The sequence below is a fragment of the Balearica regulorum genome, chromosome 4 (assembly GCF_011004875.1).
Source record: "Balearica regulorum gibbericeps isolate bBalReg1 chromosome 4, bBalReg1.pri, whole genome shotgun sequence".
Taxonomy (NCBI): domain Eukaryota; kingdom Metazoa; phylum Chordata; class Aves; order Gruiformes; family Gruidae; genus Balearica; species Balearica regulorum.
The window spans coordinates 74773390-74799683 of record NC_046187.1 but is presented as its reverse complement, the minus strand read 5'-3'; the positions used below and the strand labels follow the sequence as shown (position 1 = coordinate 74799683).

General features: G+C 36.9%; 1 protein-coding gene across 7 annotated transcripts in view; it reads right to left on the bottom strand.

The window, feature by feature from the left end:
- The window catches only part of CTBP1 (C-terminal binding protein 1), a 248970-nt gene that overhangs the window by 181986 nt on the left and 40690 nt on the right, over nt 1-26294 (bottom strand). For 5 of the 7 annotated variants that reach the window (XM_075752700.1, XM_075752710.1, XM_075752714.1 and 2 more), the window contains exon 2: nt 8670-8830. In XM_075752700.1, coding sequence (XP_075608815.1) covers nt 8670-8727 — 58 coding nt within the window. In that variant the 5' untranslated portion in view covers nt 8728-8830. Of the gene's footprint in view, nt 1-8669; nt 8831-23096; nt 23199-26294 lie in introns of those variants that run through there. The other 2 variants (XM_075752709.1, XM_075752706.1) reach the window with 2 other exon arrangements.

Here is a 26294-nt window from a genome sequence, read left to right as displayed (position 1 = left end):
TTACTGCGAGAAGTAGTAACTGTTACTAAATTATGTGAGTTTGATAAATTGATTGTGCCTGCACGCAAGCGCAGAGCAGCAGTCCGGGAACAAGCATGGGAGTTTGTGGAGCACTACACAAACAGGCAAACATGACCATCTGCAGGTTAAATAAACTACCAACAACAAAAAATGACTGGCAGATGTTGTGGATACTAAGTAACACCTGCCTGAGTGGTATTTGATACCCAGAAAACACTCACATGGGTATGACTGATGCAATCTTGAAGAAAGAAAGGAACAGCAGGGGACAAGAACTAGTGATAAAATTGCCTGGGAAAAAGTTTTATTAGCATTTAATAAAACTTTTTCCTCAAATGTATACTCCTCGGCAGAGACATTTATCATGTTTTTAATTAACACTTATAATTATTCTTAATTACCTATTAACAGGAGTCATAGTCTATTTGTATTTGAGTGTCATCTAGCATACAAAGAAACTTTCTGAAAATACAGGTAGGATCAAAAGAGTCTTTCCTCTTCATCTTTTGATGTCCTGCTGCCATTGCCTGTAATTTTATAGGGGGTTTTGGTGCGTCTCCATTTAATTGGCAGAACGAGAAGTGCATAGGATGATACTTTGAAAAATAAGCATCAGGAAAAGGGGAACATGAGCAATTTTGAACAGCTAATTTCTGGCTTTAAAAAAGCCAAACACGCCTACTCTAAGTCACAAGCCATTTAAATTTAATTCTGACAGGAAAGGAAGGAAGAAGGAACCTTCTGATTTAAGCATCCGAGCAGGGTCATGAACCACTGCAGAGTACAGCGGTACCAACGGGCACGCTTTTACCTGCTGCAGATGCCAGGTACTTTCACAGTTAGCAAAGTCTCGCTTCTTAAAGGGATTCCCAGTGCATTACAACAGCCTGCTCTTATTTACATCGCAGTGACTCCGGAAGTCTCCGAGTGACTCTTTTCTGTCAAAGAAAGAAAAGGGAGAGCCAGAGAGGCAACTTTGTTTTCTAATCTGCTACCTGACTTGGGAAGAGCTAAAAGATAAACCACTGGTTTCTTAAATCCAAATGACCTGTCCATTGGGTCACAATGACTTTTCTAAGGCGGAGATCTCTGCATGATATTCCTCCCCTGGCACAGCCTCCATGCAATTACTCCTGTTTAAGGAGAGGGACCTTGCAAGTTCAGTACTGACCTCACAGAACAAGGACGGAGCAGCAGATGCCTTCAGCATTAGAAGACTGTCTCCACTTTTATTTTCTGGTTTCCACTTGCATGATCACACTCCCATCCTGACTGCACTAAGGGAGGAAACAAAATAAATTCCTTTTTTGCATCTCAGACTGCACTTCCCTAAGGATGGGAACTGCCTCTCTGAAAGCTGAACATGTCTGCTATAATTAGATGTCTATTTAAATTTTTCAGCATGTTTACCTTGACGCTTAATCTTTGTACAGTCCAGTTTTCCAGAGCAGAGTGTAAAACCATGTATAAATCTAGGGCTTCCAGAGCATCTTCCCTGACCCCAGGCAGAAATAAGTATGTATTACCACCAAGGACTTCGACTTCTAAAGCTTTTGAAAGTTTTACTAGGCACTCATCCGCACGGCATAAAAGCTAATTGTCTATTCCGAAAAGTTTTTTAAATTCTCTGAAGATTACTCAGGAATTAGATAAGTAGGTGTGGTTAAGTATTGGATTCTGATTCAAATATATATGATACTAAAAATACAATGATTAGAACCCTGTAAACCTAGTTTCAACCTCTATTGTTTACTGTATTTAACACTGTCTTGGACACTAACGTTAAATAAAACTGTTTTGACTTTATTAGAGCAGTAAGATGCAGCGCTCTGGGTATACAGCTGAACGTAGCTGCTGACTGTCACAAGCAAGCAGCATATTTTATTTCAATATACGAAAGAAAATATAACCATACAGATAAAATATGCAATGCTGGACACCACAAACCACAGCTTTTCTTTAAAACATTCATGACTTAAATCAGTGACCTGAAGGTTTCAGCAAAATTTGAAAACCTCATTGAGATTCTTTTTATCTGTAGGTGTGGGGTTTTTTGGCAGGTTTCTTGTTAAAATAATGCTTTTCATTAGCAGCTACTGTTCAGCATCATTTAGGGCAAAATGGGCTTTTAAGCTAATTTTCTTTTCATACAGCTTTCATTGTTACTAGTAATACCTCTGTAACACTGTAGTAGCCTAAGTGCATGCAAATTCAAAAGCTGTTTAGGTAGCACATAATGAAGATTCAAATTACAAAAGCAGGTTACTGCAGCAATCCAAAAAGCAAGCCAGAACCACCTTGCACCATAAATACTGAATATTAAGGATAAAACCAAAAACCAAACATAAGCCTGTGCATAAGCATTTCAACTATAATTGTAATGAGATAAAGGATGTTTTACCATTGGGGTAAACATACCCCAAATATACAGATAACTTTCCCTAATGTATGCTGAGAGGCAAATGATCTTGTGATGTGACCATTCATGGTAAAATTATTTTCATTTTATTATTTCAAGGTCAACTTATCTTAGTCCTTTGAATAACCTCCCTGTTCTTTGCAGACAACTCTTATACAACAGGTAAAATATTTTACCTAATTATCTGTATTTCAAGCTCATAAAAATATTTTCAAAGTTCTTTATTATATAAAAATAGCGTTGAATTGCTAAAACACTCTTGTATGCAACACGAGAACGTATGCATTTTTATTTTAAGACACTTTACCAAGTAACTTGAGTTACTCATAGAATATTCTGCTTGGGTTATTCATAGAAAACACTGCTTGCTTAACCACTTCCATTTGTTACAGTTGAAAGATTTGATGGCTGTTCCTGCAGAAAGATTTTGGTAGCTTTTACTACCTGACTCCTAATTTAATTTATACTGGATTGCTAGGGAGAAAAGGAATTTTCTCCAGTTCAAAATCCTTAATTATTTGCTGAAGGCATTTAAGGTTAGAAAATCACATTTTCCTGAAGGTTAATTGGTACTTTATGAAGGAGCAACTTTCACTTAGGAAACAACAAATGATAAAATATTAGGAATCTTTTAGCTCCCTCTGCTGCCCTAATCCCTCAATAAGCCTTCTTCTAAAGTCTGTCAAAAAGACACCAAGCAACTAGGCAGCCCATTAATCTCCTTTTAAGAAACACTTGGCGTATTTAGTATGCCTAGTACTAAGATCAGTATGCGTAAAGAAAATCCCATGAAGTACTACATGATTTACAACTGTCTGCACATTTTATTTCCTTTCTTTCTCTGATATCTGCAGCGAGACAACTACGAACATCTTCAAATGTGGACGTCAGTTAAGAAGATTGACAAAATTTTCCAAAGAACTTGATTGTCTGCAATTCCCACTTACATAAGAGCTAAGTGTACGCACTGCCTAGAGACATCTATCCCCCCTTCCCTTTTATTCACTGATCAACTTACACAGTACATACCAACTTTAGAAAAATCCTTTTTTAAACTCAGGGAAAACCCAAGCACTGCCAAAATAGGCTATCTCCCTTATTAATTTGCAGAAAACTTGTCCTAACTGCCTAACTGCATAACTGCAATGGGTCAAATCACAGTTTACACAAGCCAGATAGGCACCATCAGTGGTCATGAAATAACACTTGGTATTTGTCAATCTGGTACCTTCCACTTGTTAAGAAGCCAAGCTCTCTATTACATGCACAAGAAAAAAATCAGGCAAGAAAATGCATTTTTTTAAAACTAAGTCACTCTCTATTGCAAGATTTCTTTATAAATTGGGAAAGAAGGAAACCTAATTCAATTCATTCCTTTTTTTTTTTTTCCTCTGCGCTCCTCCTGGAACCATCACTATACCACATCAAGTGAATAAAGGAAGCTCGTGTTATACAGTGCCACAAACAGAAAAAGAAACTTTAAAAATACAGATGTTTTCTTATAGGCAATGAAAGCCTAGGCCATATCCTTGACAGGAAACTAATCCTTTATTGTGCACTTTTACTGTCCTTCAAAGAGCTTAACACTTGGTTATTTGCCAGCAATCGGACCTTCCCAAAGAAAGGCTGTCCTTCATAAGAGCAAAAGATGAGAGATTTTATCTGAAATCTCAGAAACTCATCGCATTAATACGCACTTTCTTTTCCAATTTATGATCCCGACCAACTCATCCTCTTTTCTTAATAAAGCAGCACTGTTAAAATAACTAAAATACAATTCGAGTTTTCTTCTGGGTACCTTTAAAAAGGAAGAGGCAACCTGTGTGTAAAGAATAACCTCTAGGATGTATACCAGTGCTACATAAGAAAGAAAAAGATCTGTAATAGTTGTCGAGAAGCTCCGAGGTGTGCAAAGCTTTTTTCTTTCTCAAAACCAGGACTAGAAAAACATATAACATCTGTCTGAGGGCATATGGGGTCTTCACAGATTTGTTGAACTTGCATATCCTAAAGTCTTTGCTATAAATATCGTGTATGAGATGTTCTGGAAAGAAATTTCTGGTTTCGAGCGATCATCAAACTGGAAAAGTCACTCTCAGTTTTGCAGGTACAGTTCCCATATTGTGCGGTAGTTGTTTAATCCCTACTACCTCTGTAAACAAGCAAGAAAAAAGGTAAGAGACACCCGTCTCCTCCTCCCAGTTCCACTGATGTCCCTAAGCTCTCCTCTTCAAAGAGTTTCCTGAAGCTTGGAAACCCACCCAAAGCAGTGGCTGACTGAGCACTATATATTATACAATGTGAATTTTCTTTAAATACATTATGCCCATAAATACATCAAGCCCATTCACAGACAATTCAGAGGAAGTAAAATTTTCTTCACGCTGTAGCCACCTTCTGTTGCTGCCTTCCTACTTCATCCATTAGCTCGCAGCAAATTCAACAGAGGTCAGACATCCCCAAGGTAACTTCCAAGCAACGGTCAGCAAAACATACACACATTTAATTAAAGATTTCTAGAATATAAGCAAATACACAGCATTGTTTACAGTTCTGTTACAATATAAAGTACAATAATACCTTAATTAGAGATAACAACTTTTCAAAATGCCAAAAACATTTAGAATTTTTCAAATTACCCACAAAGTGAACACATTTTATTTTTGCACTGTGACACTTCCAACTGTTCTGCCAAATGCATACGACTGTAATTATGCTTTGCAATCACCAGCATCACCGGAGAGGGGGACAAAGAACAATATAATCACTAAGTAATTAATATTTCACATGCCTTGATACTATTTATCTTCAAGGGAAGAATCCTAAACTTTATTTTATCAATTGTGAAGCGAGTTTAATATTCGCATCTCAGAGTGCCTAGAACCATGTCTTTATGCTTAAGTAGAATTCACAGCTACCAGTGGAAGTTAGAAACCAGAATTTAGTATTTGGCTTGTGCAGGGACAGTCTTCAACTTCCATCATCTAAGTAATCTCTAGTTTATAGAGCTATATAAACGCGGATGACAAAGCAGATTTTATACCACCCTTTTGAGATGATACATGCAAGAACATGGCAGACCATTGAAATGTGCAAGAAAATATAATTGCAAACAGCTTCAGGATTAAAAGCAAATATTCAATTTCATATTTAAGAAAACACTGAAGGGAATCATAGGTACCTCAGAGACAGAATTACTTACTCAGCTGTATCAAAAGAGAATTAATTGCTCCCAAAGTAATAGGATCAGGGTTTTTCTCTGCATTGAGTATCAACCGAAATGTAGTAGTACTACTGCCATACTATCATTAACTCACAAGGTAATAGTAAATCCAGTGATGCCTGTTCAATTTGTTGCTTAATTTGCATGATTAGTTACTATAAGCAAGTGTGCAAATTACCTAAAGCCACAGGAAAGCAGTTTAACTCGCGTAACATTTTGCACGCACAGTTATCTAACTTACAAGAGCTTTTGTGGCAATCCATTAACTCCACAGAAAGAGCTGCGTGCAACCCTGCGCACGTGTTCCTAACATGAGCACTTCATTTTGAGAATCAGGCCCACGCCACTCATTATTCAGGAACTGAATTTCAACTCATTACCAGCCTCTCCTCAAACAGGGATACAAACAGTAATGAAATGCTATATGTCACCACCAGAATGACACCGACATCTCTTTATGGATATAATAATGTATTAATGTTTGCCCATGTTAAACAATTTATTAAAAAAAATATATAGTTAGTAATAGTACTGGTTAGTAAATCATTGTAACTTGTTTTTAAGTGGAACTTGCAATAAAAAGAAAATGCATCTTAACCTTTTCCCTCAGAAGAGAGTTATTTTTAAGAGAAGAAAGCTATACATGAACTGATGAACAAAAAAGCTGACACAGAAGATAAACCACCTTCAATAGCTATACAGCTCATTGAATTTCCTGAGCTTTGTAAAATATTATGCATATTTCTAAAATATAAAATATTTAGGTTGTGTTATGGAAGACACATATATCAGAGAACAACTCTGCATATTTAATTTTGAAACCTGAACAGGACCATACATAGGGAAAAGCCTTTTTGAAACAAACCAGTCCCACAGTTTTTATCCCACTTTAGCCAAATTTGGTCCTGTAACCATTAAGCATTTTTCCATATTCACTGTTTCACCCCCTCTCTTCTTGGTCATCTTCTGCCTGGTCTTCCCACTTTATTTTTCCAACACAGCTATTTGTCTTGCACATGGTAAATGGGATTAGGAAGCAGAGGTGGCTAAACCCACTTTTTTCCTACGTGATTTTTCAACTGGATCAATTCCCTACACCCCATGGCCGCACAGATTTTACCAATAGGATGCAGTGAAACGTGCAACGCTGGGAAAAACAAGCCAGACAAAAGGCGGTGATTAAACACACGTGAACAGGCAGCCTAGGGGAAGCCACTATTTTTAACAGTCACAGTGGCTATACTATCCCTGATAACATTCCTTCCCACATCATCACAGACCTTGTTTTCCTCTTCAACTGTCCTGTTGATCAATATAATAAGCCTAAAAGGAGACTGAAATTCCACAAAGTGGACTGAGCTGATCTAACGGCTGGCTGCCATCAAAAGGGACAGGTTTCTCTGTCCTCCTCACAATTTGCCAATTCAGTTCACTACAGGTGGGGAAAAAAAAAAGAGAATAAGAAATTGAGCTCTCTGTCAAGTTAACATTCTGCATTTTTTATTGAAGGGTCAGATACAGACACCCCAGGAGGAGGACCTGAGACCCAAAACCCTGAAGCTGGGAACAGAGAAAAGAGGGCCTGCACTGCACCTGCACACCCCTAGGTAATTTCCAGCTGATGCAATTGCAGACCTGCCCAGAAAGAGGGGCAGCCTTCCCGAATTCCCCATCCTCAGTAGCCAGTTCTCCACTTCTTTGAGCAAGGATTAGTCTCCAGTGAACAGACTCCACTGACTGCCTGGCCAACCAGTCTAGGTGGGACATGAGAACAGTTTGGGCCAGGCAATCAGGGGCGGGCTTGGCCGGTTTTAGAAGAGACTAACAGGGAGATTAATCATCTAAACCAAATGTGGAACTGCAGCCTTTGATACTTTGATGAGCTGTCTCTTTTCGCTGGCTACGACTAGGTAAACGGTCCCCTTGTTGATCCTTTCCAACTGCCCCCTTCAATGTGACTGCTTTGTCAGCTGAACAGTGACCTGGACTGAGGAATTTACCTAAATAGAAAACATACCAACAAAAAAGTTTCTTTTTAGTATGAGTCATCTTCTCAATCTAACTCATTATATGGTTACACTCATATTGGCACACAGAAATGGAAAAAACCAGGGACAGAAATCAGCTGCCAGGGATACCAACACAGCTACTAGAAAAAAAAGTCTCAGGACCAATGCATGGAGGAGCAAGTGTTTTAACTGCAGTTCACTGCTTCAGTATTAGACACGATGCAGAGACCATGTGCCCAGAAGCCTGTACAGTTTCTCCCACTGTACCAAAATGGGTTAGTAATGAAATTAGCTATTCCCTTGCCTTTTAAGGAGAAGCTAACATTTTAATATAAAAATTCATTTACCCCAATCATTCTTATATATTCTTAAAAACAGTACACCTTCTCCCTCAACCTGATTTCACACCAACTCTAAAAATGAGTAAAGAATACTAGAAGCATACAACTCAGTCATTTGTGACTTAAGGTAAAATGACTGACCCAAATGACTGACTCCTTTCACCAGAATTCAGGGTATTTTTATTAATACTCATTAAAGTTTGGGGGTCTTCTGGGATTTTTGTTTTGATTTATTTTCATTTTATTTTCTACTTCCTTCCTAGAATCAGACATAGGCTGTTAAACCCACCTATATGAAGCACACCTGTAGAGAAAGACCCTAGAAAGCAGTATGTGTCATCTAATCCTTTTGCAATAGCTATTTTATATAAAACCATGATCTTTCACAACGTGCGGGTGGAATACTGTAAAATACTAAGTTGAAAGCAAACTTAACTGTAGAATAGTACAGCGTTCACACACTAATTGCTTTTATATGTCTAGATCTCTTTTCACCCAAAATCAGCATTTGTGCACAGTTAATATAATCCCAACGGGAACTGCAACTCAATTAAAAATACACTGAATGACCAAAAGAAAGAGTTTCAGTCTCCAGAAATATCAGTAATCCATTATATTAATTGACGCAGTTAACATTAGAAATTAAAATGTCCAACCTTCAAATATGCGATCCAGACGTTGCCGCTTCACTTTGTGTTTGTCCATTAGAGACATAAGAGTGGAAGCTCAAAGAACGTCTCCACACAGCTTGGTGATGGTCTTCTCAAGCCAGCCAACAGTCAGAAATGCTTACGGTCTTTTAGAAACTTAATTTCACCTGTGAACAGAAAGATAACACTTCTTAAACTTTAAAATACAGGAATTTTTTTCCCCATCTCTTTGCAGAAAGATGATCTATATGTAATTTAAGCAATTAAGAAAAAAACTCCAAGTTGTTAAATCACATTAGGTAGCCTGGTATTTCACAAGAAACTGTCTTCTAAACACGTAAAGATGCAAGCACACAGCACAGCTCAAACAAGCCAGTGTAAGAAATGCTCCAAGACAGCTGCTTTTTTCCACCTTTTGACTCTCAAATACTTTTTCCCCCTTTCACTGAAAACAGAGCCAGCTAAGGAAGATATCTTGGGCAGGCACAGGTACATGCTTCCCATAAAATGACAGAAACGTGGCCACCCGGAATGACACAGTAAAGCCATACACACACTTTTCCATCCTAACACTTCAGCCATCGAGAATACTCTTTTCGGTTTTAACTTTTAATCTTTTGATGATAAGGAAACCAGAATTTGATATTCGGAAGTTGAAGGAAACAATTCAAGGGGCATAGACCCGAGGAAATGCACCACGGTGACAAGACAGAACGCCAACATCTATATCAACTCCATGGCATTTAAAGCAGGTTTATGCATGACTAGGCAAGCTCTTTGGCAGCAAATACAACTAAGCACTTTTCAGATACCGTGTAGCTGGGCAAGACAGCATAAGGGTATTGCAACAAGCAGTCTGCGTTTTAAGCCAAACCACTGAGAAGCAGGAAGGGGGATGGGGAGAGAGAGAAGAAAAATCCCTTGACATGAATTTAATCAAAGCGATAGATTATAAAATGAACACAAGCAAGTAGATGGGGTAAAACTAAGCGTACAGATCCTCTAAAAAGCATAGTCAGAGCACCGCTTTTATCCTCCTTGAAATATCTCAATAGATATGAGAACCAAACTCGGCGAATGCTGTATTACAAGCACAGCGCACATTAAAATGAGCCAAAAAAATCCACTTCCCTGTTTCTTTTTATTCCTGCCCAATAGCTTTCAACATCAGTGGATAGCATTGAACGGCCTTACAAGTGACTGAGCCTAGAAATCTGCTTGTTTCTTTCTAGAGGCTAAACTTTTCTAAAACCCAACACAGACACATTTCATCAACTTATTGTGAAGATTCATGCACTCTGAGTGAAATGATAAAGAAAAATATTTTGAATATCAAGAACTGCACATTTGCATTAAAATAGGTATCTTTACAAGCACTACCCTGCTTGGTGCAAATGGACTTTGTTAAAAGTTCCTTTCTTTGTGTTTATTTTCATTTAAAAAATGGAGTTAATGGGCAAAATTCATCATGCTGTTAACACTTTATTCAGCCTCATCCTCCTCTCTGTTTTCCCTCTACATCTCTTTTTCTTTATCCTCAAATTCCAGAGTCTTCTGATGTTTTGCATAAGGTCTGATTCCAAGTGAATATAACATCCCATCGTGAATGGGAGAAGAAAAATTGATGAAGAATGTAGAAGCCCATTTTTTTCCTCTTTAAAAAACAAAAAGAATGCTGCCATTTTAGAAATTTTCTATTACATTTCCCAACATCGATTATTCTTATAAAACACAACATTCTTCAACATTGAATGTGGCTCTGTTATAAGGCTGCACAAGCATTACATCAAATCTAACATGCATTTTAAAACCTTAACTATAGCCACCTGCCTTTCCTTAAGCCAACACCCCAAACTTGTGTTTGTTGATCAGTCCTCAACTAGTCTTTAATTTATCACTTCTGTTTTATAATCTACTTCCTTCGATAGTCACACAGAAAGATCTAGAGGATAAGAAACATAAACCAGAATAATGAACATTTTAAGTACTAGTCTTGGTTTAATTTTTTTTATAGCTTATTTAATTTCCCATCTTGTAGAAACATATACGCCTGCTGGCCTCCTTGTGCTGTTTTGTTTATTCATTCAGCAAAAGATTTTTCCACTGTAGTCATTCTATGTACAAAGCTGGATGACAGCTGTAAAAAACAGACCATCTGTAACTATTGACCTACCACTGAAAGTGTCACCAGATGTTTTCTATCTGTCTACAGTAGCATCAAGGCATACCAAATAAATCAAGTTGTTTTAAAATTATTTTTAAAAAGAAAAAACTATGTTTTTCATAGTAAGTTGTCATAAGTTCAAAAAAAATTTTTTGAGCAAAAAATTAAATTAACATGTTAACACAGTTCTAAATTTAACCCTCATACAGTTTTATTATACTTCATGTTGTAACACAAAGAGAAGATGATGATAAGGGAAGCATTTCCCAGCAAAACAAAAGCCTTATATAATTATGGGAGCATTAGTTACTGCAATTACTAAACCACAACATGAATAATTGTATTTGAGAAATTCACTGAAACTACAAGCACACTGCCTAATGAATTGAAAATCAGAACACAAAATACAAAATAGTATTTAAGAGCAGACTTCTGTAGTTCAATATTTTAAGATACAGTGAGAATCCAAGTGATTTAAGAATATATAATGCTTATCATATGTCAAGTATTAGCTACAAAGCCATATGAGATACCACCAATGTGCAGAACTCTTTTGAGTAGTACAATTTTAGATTAAAATATATACACTGCTGAGTTTTTTCTTTCAGTTAAGCGGATGATTCCAGTGTTTTTTAAAGAGAATATGCCTCTGAGTATTGCAACCTGGAGCATTTAGCTCTTTCTTGAGAAAGGAAGAACTTTACTCTGAGACTTCAAGATAAAAGGAAAAGGGAATCTCACAACATTTTTATAGGAGAGTGAGCAAATCCCATAGGCTAACACAGGAACGCTAAGTAAATAAGTCAACTTTGATTTCAGTTTTCAAAACAGATAATATTGGTAACTAAGTAAAGGATAAACATAAGCTGCAAGTGAGAAGATTTGAAGCAAGGCCCATTCAAAACCCACGATCTTCTCTCCAGAGAAAGAGGATGAAGAGGAAGCAAACTAAGAATTATTTTTTTTAAAAAAGGCAAACCAGCAGGCTCGTTTTAGACATACTTGTAGGTTGAGACAAACTCCAAATTGTTAAGGAAGAACTCCCATCAAACCCGAAAGGTTGCAGCGTGACATGTAGGACCGTTTCCTTTGCATCAGTCTAATGGGAGAATTTTACATGGACCAAATCGTGTTTATACTAAACTGAACAGGTGGGGAATGCCTACCAGAAAAACTGTAAAGCATATCATGCATAACCTCTGATTAGTTAGTCCACTTGCAAAAAGATTCAGAGTATAAACTCTTCTGAGTACAGGCTTTTACCTACACAGCTAGGAACGGCAGAAGGCTGGTTTCTACCTTTGCCTCACTGTCAGCTTCCGTTGCATGAAAGGATTTGTAGGCTGTCCCAAATCAGATGATGAAGCACAAGGAATCCAAAACAGAAATGAAATTCACAGAACAGACTGATAGATCATTAATGCGTCGAGAATAAGGTCATGAAGTTTCATGTTATCCTTAGGAATCTCAATCTTCATTTAATTTAACCATTCTAATATATGCTCTTTGGTCTGAAACTACATTGAGTCACTGAAATATTTTTTCTTTCTACTATCTACTTTCAAAAGGTATAAAATAAGGCTATCTTAAGAAAAAATAGTAAGCTTATATTCCATATTCCATTGCCATCAGGTTTTGAGGACTTAAATTTATTTCCTTCCTACCCAAATCAATAAGATCTTTATTTTCCATGACACCTCACAAGCCTCAAAATGTCCATTCTGCAGAGCCCTGGAAGCAATAAGTGAAGATAATGAAAATGCTGTTCCTCTTGTAATGAATATTTTAATTATCCTAAATAATTATACATTTTTCCAGTAACTGTTTGTTTCAGATAGTAAAACAGATCATCTAGTTCCAACCCCCCTGCCATGGGCAGGGACACCCTCCACTAGCCCAGGTTGCCCAAAGCCCCATCCAACCTGGCCTTGAACACTTCCAGGGAGGGGGCATCCACAACTTCTCTGGGTGACTATTGTAGTGTCCCACCATCCTTATTATAAAAAATATCTTCCTTATATCCAAGTCAATCATACCTACAATTTCATGACAAAACAATCAGTCATCTGTGAGCTGAATGGTATGCTCAGGACAACTGGGGCTGCTCACCAAGCAGATGGATGCCTTTTGCAATGACTACTGTTGCAACTGTATGACCACCAATGTGAATATCTTACCTCACATTTGTTCACTTGAACAGGTGAGAAACAACAGTTTGGGTTTTTTGGGTTTTTTTCTTTCTCTTCTCCTCACCCAATGATGTTTGAATATCTCTTCAGTGAAATGACCAGAAGGACTCACAGGATGCACACCAGCTTTGTGCCTGGATGCTAGATGTTCCTAGCACATGAGATACTCTGTGCCACAGAAGATGTGCAGCTAAAAGCAGAGCACCAGAGTACAAATTTAAATCATACATTCTAGAATTCTGAAACCCATTTTATGGACTTGACTCTTCCCAAAGCATAAAGGAGGAAGCTTTTCTGCAAACCTAACTCAATGCACAACCCAGAAATAAGAATTATTCACACTACAACAATTGATGTTCCTTAGAAATTAAGTTTCAAGTTTCTCCCTTGTTTGGGAAAAGGACAGGCTACAACATACACTGAAGACAACTTAAACTGTGAGAATGCTATTACTGAGAAATGAAAATTTATCTAAATTTCAAAACATTTCTCTAGTACAAAACAAAGTATCTCGTGTTCGGCAAAAGAGAGGATAGTATCAAGTTGATAAACAGCAGAAAGTAAAATGACGTGTAAAAATCCTAAAATGCCAAGTCAGAGAAACTAGCTTAATATTCAAATAAAAGCAAAGATACATTTACATAATAAAGAAGTCAACTTTCTGAGAAAGAGAAAATAAAGCTGAAGATGTATGAGAGAAACATTCTAGTTGAAAAAGTTCTACAATTTGTAGTTGAACATTTCTAGCATCAATAGCAGCAGTATTGGTTCTCTATAAAACAAATTTTGGATCAGAGGAATGGTGGTTCATAATGGAAGTTAGGTGATACTTATATCTTGCTGAAGTTACACAGTTCACTACACCTAAACATAGAACATAAATTTAAGATGAATATCTGAACTAATTTTTTGCACGTTTCCTCAAAATGCAGCAATAGTAAGACTGCTACAACAAGACTGGAACATCATTATTCCAAAGTTCTACAGGACAGCATTTGTTTTTACATTTTAGTTCAATAATTCTTTTCTGGAGATATTGTGACTTATACAAACAACTTCTGCAGTGTAAAACCATCATATCGCTTTCACTGTACTCAAGACTACTCAAAAATACTCTTGCAAAGATTTAAACTACATTTAAAAATGTGTGGCCTAAAGAGCAGAACAAAAAAAGATTAATTGCCAGAAGAAAAAATATTAGGTCAGGCTTTCTGCGCAAAAATTGAAGTTACTCCATCTTGTCTTACAAAAACTAATGCCGAATTAAGAAGAAAATATATAATTATATTTGCCTGTCAGACAATTTATCTTGCCATTAAGTGTGGTTAAGTCACTTTGCCTTACCATTAGATGTCAGTACAGTCTAGGAGAAACTGTACAGGGAGCTTTAAAATCAATAAATTAATCACAAAAGTGAAGCGATTACTGAATTAGATGCCAAAAAAGAATGTTAGATACTCTTCAGAAAAGAACTGAAACTCCAAACATTATAATGGCATTACCTAAATCTAAGACGCACTTATCTTAAAAAGATGGACAACTAGAAAACCTGCCAGGACAGGCAGTAAGTATGGTCCAAGCCACAGAATAACTTGTTGAAAAAGGAGAAAGAAATGCACTGGTACTCCCCAGCCTGAAGAAGAAACGACTGTGGGGAATATAACAAATGCATATAAAATATGCACCATGTCTCAGTTCAATGTCTAAGGAGCACACAAGGAAACAGTAAGCCAGTGTATTAAAAACAACAGGAAGCTTTGTCACGGAGTATGTAATTAAATTGTAAAATCTGGTGTCACATGTATCACGGATGCCAAAACCTTAAGTGGTTCTTAAAAGGAATTAGAGAAGTTTATGGAAAACCCATCAGTGGTCACTGATGGTCACAATGTAAACCCAGGTCAGAAATCCATAAGCAGGTAAATGACAAAGGCAAGAAAAATGTCCATGCATGCTTGCTTTGTTTTCATACGTAGCAATGGCTGCACTATGTTATGCTGAGCAAGCCATGGAGGGAGATGCTTCATGAAGAGCAAGAGCAGAACAAAGATGATACTTTTCTTAAGCATCCACTAGTGGCCAGTTTTGGAGACAAAGCAGAGGACAGATGGACCTGCAGTCCCTTCTGACACATAGGCACACCTTACATTCTTAGGAAATGCAAAGATACCCTGCAAAAATGGACTGAAATGTAGAAACATACACAGCTCACAGGGATGCACAAAAATCATCCTAAGATAAAATAAAAGTGAAATGAGTTGATACTATTATGCCTAAAAGACACTACTGGAATCATCAAACTGACAGTCTCTCCGATGTAGATCGTAAGAGACACCTAGAAAATCATCATCATAAAAAAAACTGCCAGTACCATAATACATAGCAAGCTCTTCCAACAGCAAGTGTCCTTTTTTACTGACTGGTTTTGCTTAACTGTCACTTTAGCTTAAACATCCAGTCATCAGATTTTCCTACAGCTTTGCCCAGCAGATGGAAGAATTCCCTGATGTTCTTTGCACAGGTACCTCTTAGGTATCACTAAGCCATCTCTTGATCTCCTTGCAGAAGAGACCAAGCTCCTTGATACTCTCCTAGAAAGTCACGTCTCTGATCCTTTGTATCCTTAAAATCAACAGCAAGTCACTAAAGTACTGGTCAGAGTGCTAGAACAAGATAAAGCCTTGCAGGAGCAGTTACATCAATGTCCAATGCAGAACCACCTTTATTGCTCTCCTTCACGTTCTGGGACCACACCTAAGATGAAAAGACTTTGCACTTGGTTCAGCAATTTATTCGTCACCGGGGCAAAGCAAGCTACTTCTTTTTAGGATGGGGTGTTCTGCCTTGTGAGTAGAGCCAACAGTCTCTCATTGTGTATTTATGAACTAACATTTGAACACAATTTGACAGAGTAGAGGTTATCAAAGCAAACTTGATAGCTCTACAGCACTTCCATCTCCTTTTTTTTATTGCATCAGCAGTTTTTACTATACTTATCAGTGAAGGATTTTTTTCCTGTTGATAAGAATGTTCAAACTAAGGCCAAGAATGCCCCTTTTCAGCATACCATTAAAAACAAAGCTTATAGGTTTTTCACCTATTGTCCACTATTTTTTAATACTGAGTAACTCTTGTACTATTCTATGTTTTCAGTCAAATTACTTTAGTATCAAATAAAACATCTTCCAAAAATGTAGTGTAATATTTTGACAATCATAAGCCCTTATTTTTATGGCACATGATTATAAAATAGTCTTTTTGACAGGAAATATGGTGAAAACAGTAGAAGAGGTTGTGATAGTAATTCTGTCATTATTAGCTTTTTATGAGATATTTGTCTTCACCATAAGTTTTTTTTCCAAAGCTTTTTTTTTCCTTAGTAGCATTCTCTCTCAATTATAGATCTGTCCATAAGCCAAAAATGACTCACTACTGAAAATGTATTACTGCAGATGTGTATGACTACAGACAGATGGGAAGCATCTCTGCTAACTCAGATTTCTAGGTCATGAATAAAACTTCATTCAGAAGCTCAAACTATGATTAGAAAATTATTAAAGACTACCTACGTGAGACACCTACATTTTAAGTAAAAATTAAAAAAGATATCCTTAGTGTCAGAAAACACTCATTGAGCAATATTACAGCTATGCTCCTCATCAAACAGTATTTCCAAAAACTTCATTTCAGGTATTCAGCACAAGCTTCTTCAGAAAGACTGGCATTGTGACACACCTCGATCTTACTCAGAAACAGATTTAAAGGAAATGAAAATTAAGAGACTGGTGTGGTCTTTCTAAGATTATGAACCTGATTCACTCACACGTTGAATTCCTGACTTTGCCTCTTACTCTCAGACCTGAGACGTACAACCTGGTGGGTGCATTCTTCATTTTATCCACTGCTGGTTTGGTTTGTAAAGCAACACACATAGACATACCCCAGCGCACGGGGATACCGCGGTACCTACTGGTTTACAAAGTATTTTAAAACTCCCAAATAAAAACCATTTAAAAATGTCAAATAAGTGAGTGGTTAGATCAGTGCTGAAGTTATCACTTCTGTAATTTTTGAAGTCTGAAATGAAAGAAAGTTACACTGAACAAAGATCAATCTCCACTCAATTTTCTTCCCAACAGACAGAAGAGCTGAAAGCCTCCCTCCCTTTTGGAGAGCTGGACGCAAGAGTCTGTGTAAATGAATGAAACAAAATCTTCTTTTTGAGAGACAACAGCAGTGAAACTGCTGTAGAGTTTGCCTCTACAGGAAATATTTCAAAACACAAGATTTTCATTATTTGAAAAGAAACTCAAAATTAATAATATGTATTTAATATTTTAGGGCACCTGAGAAAGCATAACAGGATGCAAGGAATTAGTCACAGCTCATGACAATAAAAAGGCTAATGCCTCGGTTAATGAATTCTCTAGGAAAGGAAACAATTACTGGTGCATTTCATGAATCTCCATTACTAGAAAGGATTTGAACCAGCAGGGAGAAAAGACTACTTTTAACCTTTTATTGATCTATTGCCTCTTAATTTTTTTTTTCTCCAAGAAAGACGCCAACACACATCAAAATGCCAGGCACATGGACTGCATGCGTACTCCACGTGTGAAACTGGTTCCTCTGTCACAGATTTCCTACTATTAGAAGTAGTCCATGGATGTCCAAAAAACTGTGCTTTACAGATTAATATTACTCATTAAAATAACATATGCTTGTTCAGTGGAAAAGAGCGAGGAAAAAAAAGAAAGAAGTTATATTCTGAAAGTGGGTAAGAAATCATGCCTAAAGACATTTAGGTCAGAAAGTTAGTAAAGGCTAATTAAGTTTAGAAAAAGAACTGTGGGACCTGTTTTTTCTCTGCACCAAAAAGCCTACTATGGTATATATGTACACACATGCTGCTGTAAGAAAGCATGTTAAGTACTGGGAAAACATTTTTTGATATCGAATATTTTACAATTGAACAGTAAACTGTTTGGGCAACATATAAATACCATGATTGCACCTCATTTCTTCTACAATAGGCTTTTTTATACTGTTTACAAACCTTAGAATATAAACTTTTTTCATACAAAAAGTTAACAATTTGTATTTTCAAAATGTGCAGTACTAGAGCACTATATTGAATACCTGACATCCTTCATGTAAGGCATTTTGAAGACAAGTACAAATTGATTTTGTAATACTTTGTATTAATTAGAATACACATTATAGACTTAAAGAATGGAAGTTCAACTGTTTAACCAAGTAGCTACTGCAGATATTATCATTTTTCCTCAATTACTAGAAGAAAGAAAAAGAAAAAAAGACACTTTGCATGAGTAGACTTCCAGAGACTGCATTTCCAGTTGTGTTCTGGCTGAAAAAAGAAAATATCAAGGATAAAGCTTTGCTACTATAGCTCCTACTCTTAAAACTATCCTAACTCTTCACAGTCAGAATAAAAGACACTTGCTCTGAGTGAACTATTGCTTGCTTAGGTGTCCTGGTAAAACTACATTTTTTAGTAGCACATAAGTTACAAACAGATTTTTTAACAATTGTACATAGCCATACATGAATTACACATGTATTTTAAAAAATGCAGTCCAAATGCTAGACCATTGCCTTCTCCCACTTTAATGAGAAGACAACTGCTACCACCTAAAAAAAAGTAAAATGTTAAATATCATATGCATTTACTCTGCATTTCCCAGGAAGCCACTTTTAAAAGTGTGAATTGTGCAAGTTATACATGATCATTAATAACATTTAGCAATAGCTTTTCTACATTTCTTTGACAATTTTGATATCAGTAGAATTATACATCTGGTACATAAATCTTTTAGAAGCTCATGGGTGAGAAAAGCTAAAGTTCTTTAATGAGCAGGTATAGCTACATGAAGAATAAACCTATTTTTTTTCCCCAAGTATAACACCAGATATTGCCAAAATGTTTTCCTTCCTTACTAAGCATAAAAACTTAGTGATAAGACAAGAGACCAAACAAGTGACAAGTTCCATTTACTTTAAAACATAAAGGGTAAATACTTTTAACTTAAGCCACCTTTGTGAAACTTTGCACCTTCACCTCCTACAAACCATAGACTGGTTTGGGTTGGAAGGGACTTTTAAAGATCATCTAGTTCCAACCCCCGTGCCAGGGCAGGGACATCTTTCACTAGATCAGGTTGCTCAAAGCCTCATCCAACCTGGCCTTGAACATTTCCAATGATGGGGAATCCATGGATGCACATCCACAGTACAACATTAAATTTTACAGATCAAAATCAGCTTGCAAGTGCTGTAGACTGAAGCTATAAAAAAGAAGTTATTAGAATACCTATTTGGCAAAACAGAAAATACTACTGAACTCCACAAACATACCTACAAGTATAATTACCAGATTATTTCCCACTTTGGCTGCGTCACCGTTGGGCTCCTGAAAACAGCTATCTGGCCTCAAAGGCATCACTGACCGTCTTCCCACTATCACAGCTTTCATACTAGACTACAGAAACTGTTTAATTGGTAATTCTTTTCCCCACATTTGGGTGTCAATCTACATCTCCCGACATGACATTTCATTAAGAGATTTCCAGCGAGCTACACTCCCATCTCAATCACAGTAATATAGAACATTTTTACACCTTGCTAAATTCTATAAGCAATCTCCATCGCAATTACAGGAACTGCTTATGTAGAAGATTAATGCTAGTGGCTAGGATATAGTATCCTTTAACGCAATTAAGTGTGGGGAAACAAAGAATTAAAAGTACAATTAGATAGTCTCATGCATCTGAGACTGACATTGTATATGATATATTATAACCAACACTAGCATACACTACTCATTTTCCAAATTGATTATGTTTTGTCTATATTCAGCATTTAAGCTCATCTGCTCTTTCTTTTATTCAGTAGTGGGGAGGCGGAGGAGAGAACTAGAGTCACTACAGGCTGCTTCTCTACGGAGTTCTGCACAATTGGCTTTTCAGAGAGATATGGGGGTATAGCTTTTAAACTGGATTACCCCTCTTCTGTTCACAAACAGTGGTGAGATGTAGTCTCTCTCAAAAGACCTTTAAAATTTGGGAATCACGTTCTTTAACTCTATATTCAAAAGTCCCATTCAAGAGCTCTCGAATGTCACAGAGCAGCTGCTTGGTTTTCGAGATGCACTTCAATGCAAAACTACTTTATCTTTACTGTAAAACAATTTTGAAATTTGCAGAAGGGGACCAACAGGCAATTGTGTTTTCACACACTGTAATCATTAAGTAGGTGTAACAAATCTTAGAAAGCTTCTTCATGCTCACGTCAGGATCCAAGATCCCTACATCATACATACCAAAAAGCTGGCACAGCAAGTTGGTCCAAATGCACAAGCTATTTTGTTTTATTCCAAAAAGGTTTCAGCACGACTACATTCATCATAATATCTCGGTATCTTTCTGCAATATAACTGATGTAACTAAATTTTCAGTTTATTCTCTCTCATATCTGGGAGGAGAGCTGTATGTGCAGCCTACTTTTTTTAGTTTCCTTATTTGAACATATATGCTGGTTTGTATCTTGCTACAGAAGAAAGATCAAGCAAGAAGTGCACTTGGCAGCTGGTCTGGAAAGTGATAAGACTGTAAGAGTCTTTAATGGAAATTCATTTCAGTCCCACGCTACACTAGGAAATAAAATTTCCAGCCCATATTAACTTGAAGGTTAGCTGTTCTTGATTAATTAGAATGATCCTGTTACTGAAGAGGGCAGTTTTTATCTAAAAGTTTTAAACTATCTTGAGTTCATAACATTTTACATCTTGAAGATAAGGCCAAAACCCTGAATCTAATATTCTGTCACAAACTAAGTAGAGACTTTTAGAAAAAATGTAAAATGACTGAAAGCTAGACAAAGTAGCTTCCATTTCTCAAGAAATGTGTTCCCTACTTCTGGATGAAAGCCGAGAATGTGAGACAAGAGAAGTAGCGTTGCACATAATATCCAGCACCCAGGCCACTAGGTCGCATCCTCAAACCTTTTAACCCGTTATCAGGCAGATGATTAAACTGAAGTAAGAACATTTCCTCGTAGGACTCCTTGTAGAAGAGATGTGGTGGTGGCATACTGTGTCACTATATACTGAATACCTTCTTCAAGAAACTCTTGAACCATTTTAGTGTATTGATCTCCTGTCAAAAGAGAAGCATGACATTTCTTGCCTATGAGAAGGCCACACTGCCTCCAAGATCGAGAGGAGACATCCACTCACCACTCATCAGCAGGTTCCTCAGTAGTACCCTGTGTTGCTTTCCAAGGCTATAATGCTGATTTTTAAAAAGGTCTAGACAAAAATTTACATAAATCAGATGAACATCCCATTGATTTCTGGTGTACTATGAGCTCCTCCAGTAATGTCAAATGATAGTTGGCTGGAATCAGAGTAGCTGGAGAAAAAACAGTTTTGAAGTACTGCATTCAGGAGAAAAACCACAGATTCCTTCCATGAAAGACTCATCGTGCTGCTTTTGATTATCAGTAGTCCAAGTTGCTCATAACTCTTCTGCAGGCCAACTACTCCAAACTACTACTCATAAAGGGTGTTCATCAGAAGATCTACAGTGATCACTGTGCAAAAACTTGTTCTTGGAATCACGCTTTCACAGCTGGGGAACCCTAGTATTTCGCATTTTCCTTATTTTTGGAGCTTCACAATACTTGCTGTCCTCTCTTCTCACTACAGCTTCCTCACCTCCTCCCCAAGATGACTCCTGAACTCTCTGCAGGCTACTGCTTACTCCTCCTTGCTCCTTCACGGTTCTTACCTACACATCTGGGAATACAAAGCTTCTAAGCCCAGCAGACTGCCTGGATTATCAAGTCAGTTCTCTGTAAGGAGAGGTAAGAACTGAGTGAAACTCTGGTTCTCCTCTTAAATATGGGAGCCTGTATGGAAGCGATTCAGCACTGGTTACCGATCGTCTCTTCTCCTTCACTTTCACAGCATTAGCATCTCCGCTAAAATACTTGGAACTGTTTCAAAGCTTAATATTAGAACCTAAATAGCCAGATGATATTGTCCTGTCTTCAGAAAACAAAGGAGATAAAAAACAAATGCAGCTTTTCTAAATACCAAATTCAAAACAAACTTCAGAGGAGACAATCCCAATGCTCCTTCTAAAACACTGGCATTACATTTTTACTAAGAAACAAGATATTTTCCTCCCCAGTCTGCATGGCAATTAATTCTAATGCTCTACAGGAAGAAGGAAAAAATTACTTTCTAACTCTGAAAATATATTCCACATTGTATGAAGTGCTGAAGCATTCTTTGTGGGGAACAGTATCTGCCATCCCTTTACAGAGATCTCAGAGTTGGCTAATCCCAGCTTTCATGAACAAAATCCATGGGCCAAAATAATCTGAGCAATTCAAATACGTAAGAGGTCAACAGCCACCAGAACAAGCATGAAGAGTACTAACAGGAATCCATGGCTGAAGAGAGGTTGCAGGAACTTTACTAAATAGTATCTGGAGTAGGGTTAGAATTGCAGCAATGCCAAAAACATCTGGTAAGAAATCTCCTGACTCAAAAAAAGAACTTAAAATAAAACATAAAACCATCAGACTAGAGGTTTAGTCCTCAAAGGCTTTCACTGAAATATTCTGCTAGAAGCAAGAAGTGAAATAGCTGACAATAAATCCTACAATGTCAAGAGTAGCAATACCACCAAAATTTGAATTTTCTTTTCATCTTTTATCAGAGACACCAGTACATTTTTACAGGTGTTTCATAAAGGAACATTAGACAGATTGCCTCATTAACTTTCTTATCTTATTTGCTGCAATTAAGAGGTCAGAAACAAAGTATCCTTAACTGTAAGCAACAAAAGGTTTACAAATATATGCACCTACAACTTGGGTTTTCAGTTAGTTGAGTGGCTGAAACTGATGCACATCCAGCTTTGCCTCCCCAAAATGTGATGAATTGTTCTACTACTTTCTAATGGATTTAGTTTGCAAAATTGTTGAGCAATATTTTAGCACATCTATGCAATTTTATGAAATAACAATTTCATAAAATAACACATTTCTCACCACTGATATTGTTAAGCTTCTTGTTTCCATTTTCAGTATAACAGCTCACATGCCTCTGCCACTGTCATTCACCTGATGACAACTTTATCTGTATTTTGATCAATCACTATTTTTCACTGAGACAACAAAGCAAGAAACCAATAAAGTAAGTCTTTGTTTTTAAAACCTTCTGAAAACAAATAGACTTAAACCAAAAGCAAACAGCAGTCTACAGCGAGACCATAGGATTTTCATATGTAAAGCACCAACAGTGCAGGGTACATCTTATGGTCTCACGATAAACATTATGATCTTTATGTTTTAATTTATTGTACATAAAGGAATTTTAAACCAGGTAAAACTATATTTAACCTAATAGTTATGAAATCTGCATATATGGAAAAACATGGGAACTGGGGCACTAATTTCTCTCAAGGATAGGTAAATGTTAACCTTGTTTTGACTGCTGATATTATTTCTCCAGAAGTAGTTCAAAGGCTGCCTACAAAAGATAAAGATTCTGCAACCTTTTCCTGAATATTTTCAATATAATTGAAGAACAGTTCTTCCCATACATAATTAGATTTGAAAATCTAAATGTCTTTTGCTTGAATAAATAACATCAGGAGTTCAACACTCCAAGACGAGTATATTTGCCATTATTTTACAGTTCCAAAACAAATGAAAAACTGTCCTCTGAAAAATCGAGTCTTAAAATAGACCAAAAGTACAACATGTGCTTTTGTTTTATCTGAGTGTTGCATATCTGAGTTGAGATTGTTAGCTTCTCTGTGTCAAGATCTAGATGAAAATTAGCTGTATAAAGGGAGTGAAATGTCAAATTCTGAATTATCTGACAATTCTACAACAGATGGCCTAAAATATTAGTGACTCAGTTGTTGCTGGCGTTGGGTCAGTTCTTTACTTGTTAATTAAGGACCTTAATTTTGAACTATTATTTCACTATAAAATGCCCATCGGACAAAAAAAAATTAGAAAATGCATGGTTAAAGATTTTTATAAAGCCCGCTCTCCGTTTGTGCCAGAATTTCTATTCTGGCTGATTAATAAAATTCCAGGTTGAAAACACCCTTCTGCTCCCAGTTGTTTTAGTAAGATCCAGCTCTTGCCTTAAGTAAACATCAGCAGTATGTAAGTGCAGAAATGCTCAACCCCATCCATTTCACCTCACCTGTGAATAGATTTTACGGTTTAATATGCTCAGATATAAGTCTCTGGCCTCTTCCTTCCAGAGGGCACGCTCTGGGTTTGGGAAGGTGACAAGAAGCTGCTACTTCTGCTTTGCAGAAGAGATAACCAGAGCCAAGCTTTCTCCACCACAAACTGAAGCTTGTTGGGAGTTCACTCATCATTTGTATCGCAAAGCTGTTTCTCTTTCCCTTGTCTCCCGGCACACCAGTGCTGGATGTCCATCTCCTCTTCCCTACTACAGCAGAAAACAGAACATCTGATATTCTCTAACTTCACCAACTCCACCACAAGTTGCCCCAAGCTGCTCAGAGCAGCTCTAGGCCACCCTCAGTTGCACTCTCCCATCAGCGTAGTCCCATGTCCTGACTTCGGAACCGTCCTGACATGAAGCTGATGGACTGCAATGCTAGAGACTTCAAAAATACATAACCCTTAAATGGGCTACGCATGGATAGGTTATTGCACTGGAATGAACTAAGGAGAAGTGAAATGCCTGCAAAAAAATAAAATTCAGTACACTTGTTAATTAATCAAGATCATCCTAAGTTATATCCAAGCTATGCTATAACTGACAAAAAACAAATGGCAAGTAGTAGCTACACAAGAAGAAGTCCCTCTCTTCACGTCCTCAATATTTTCTTTCCATTCCCATGTCTTCTGGGTAGAAATGCATCCCCCAAATCACTTCTCTACACTGGTGACGAGAACGCTTCACCATCAGTTACCACTGGGAGCAACTCCTCAAACAACTTGAAGCTAAGGTTTGCTCCCTGAAGCATCAGTTTGTTACGTGATGCTTTGAAATCTATCTGCAAGAACACATACAGGCTGGCAATTATATAGTGGGGTATTTATAAACTCTAAAAATATTAACTTGATTCAGAAAGGAAAAAAAAAATGACAACTAAATAAACAAACTTTCACTTCCCGTTAGATGTGCATTCCATGAAAAATATACAACTAGGCAGTAATCAACATCGATAATATACCTTTAAATGTAAGATACAATTACTTTTTACAATAAGAACAAATTCAAGTTTAAATGGGTACGAGGTTTTGAAGTATTACAGTAGGTAGAAGTTGCATTTGAAAGACACAACTAAACAACTACAACAACTAAAGACCCAAAAACCACTCTAATATTGTGGAACATTGCTTTCCTTTTAAATATTAAGGATATCTTTGACTTCTGTACAAGGCAAACATAGCAACCTCAAACCTTTTAAACTGAGCCTGGAAAAGTATTTCAAATCATTCAGAAGTTACCTTTACTGGCAGTTGAAATAAAACATCTTTATCAGTACGTACAACAATCAACTTTTTAAAATGTCTCCTTTAAAAATAAATCCTTCTTGACACATTTAATTTTAGTTTCAATTTCTATCTATGTACAAGGAGTTATCTAACATTACAACATAAGCTATCTATGCAGTTCCAGAAATTATATTGGTTGGACTTGGTAATGGATAAAATTGCTGCTCCTTTGCTTTTTGAGTCAGAATGCCATTTGTAACAGGCTCTTTTTGCCCCAGTGTGTTAAGCTGGAGAAGTGCACGGCGGAAACACAACGGGTTCAGAAAGCAGCAAAGCATCTGCCACTGTTCTGAAAGCAAATCACTCATTCCAGTCTAGTTCTTAATATTCTATTGCTTGTTAAAAATATCAACTATGACAATGCAGAAGTAAACAACAGAAAATTAAGAATCACTAAAACATCCTATAATCCTGAAAATGGGTGCCTACGGATCCAGCGTGCAATTTTTGATCACAGGAGTTAGGATACTTTTTACTGCATATCCTAAGGACTGAAATAGCTACAGCATAAATTAATAATAGTGAGTCTATAAAGGTTGAATTGATACTGACATCTTGGATATTATTACTGTAAATGACAGATTAATGGACAAAGACATGAGATCCCAAAAGTCGTCCTAGATATTTAATTACTAGGAAGTAACCAATAATCATATTAACTAGCACAGTTTAAAATCCCATAGAGCAGTAAAT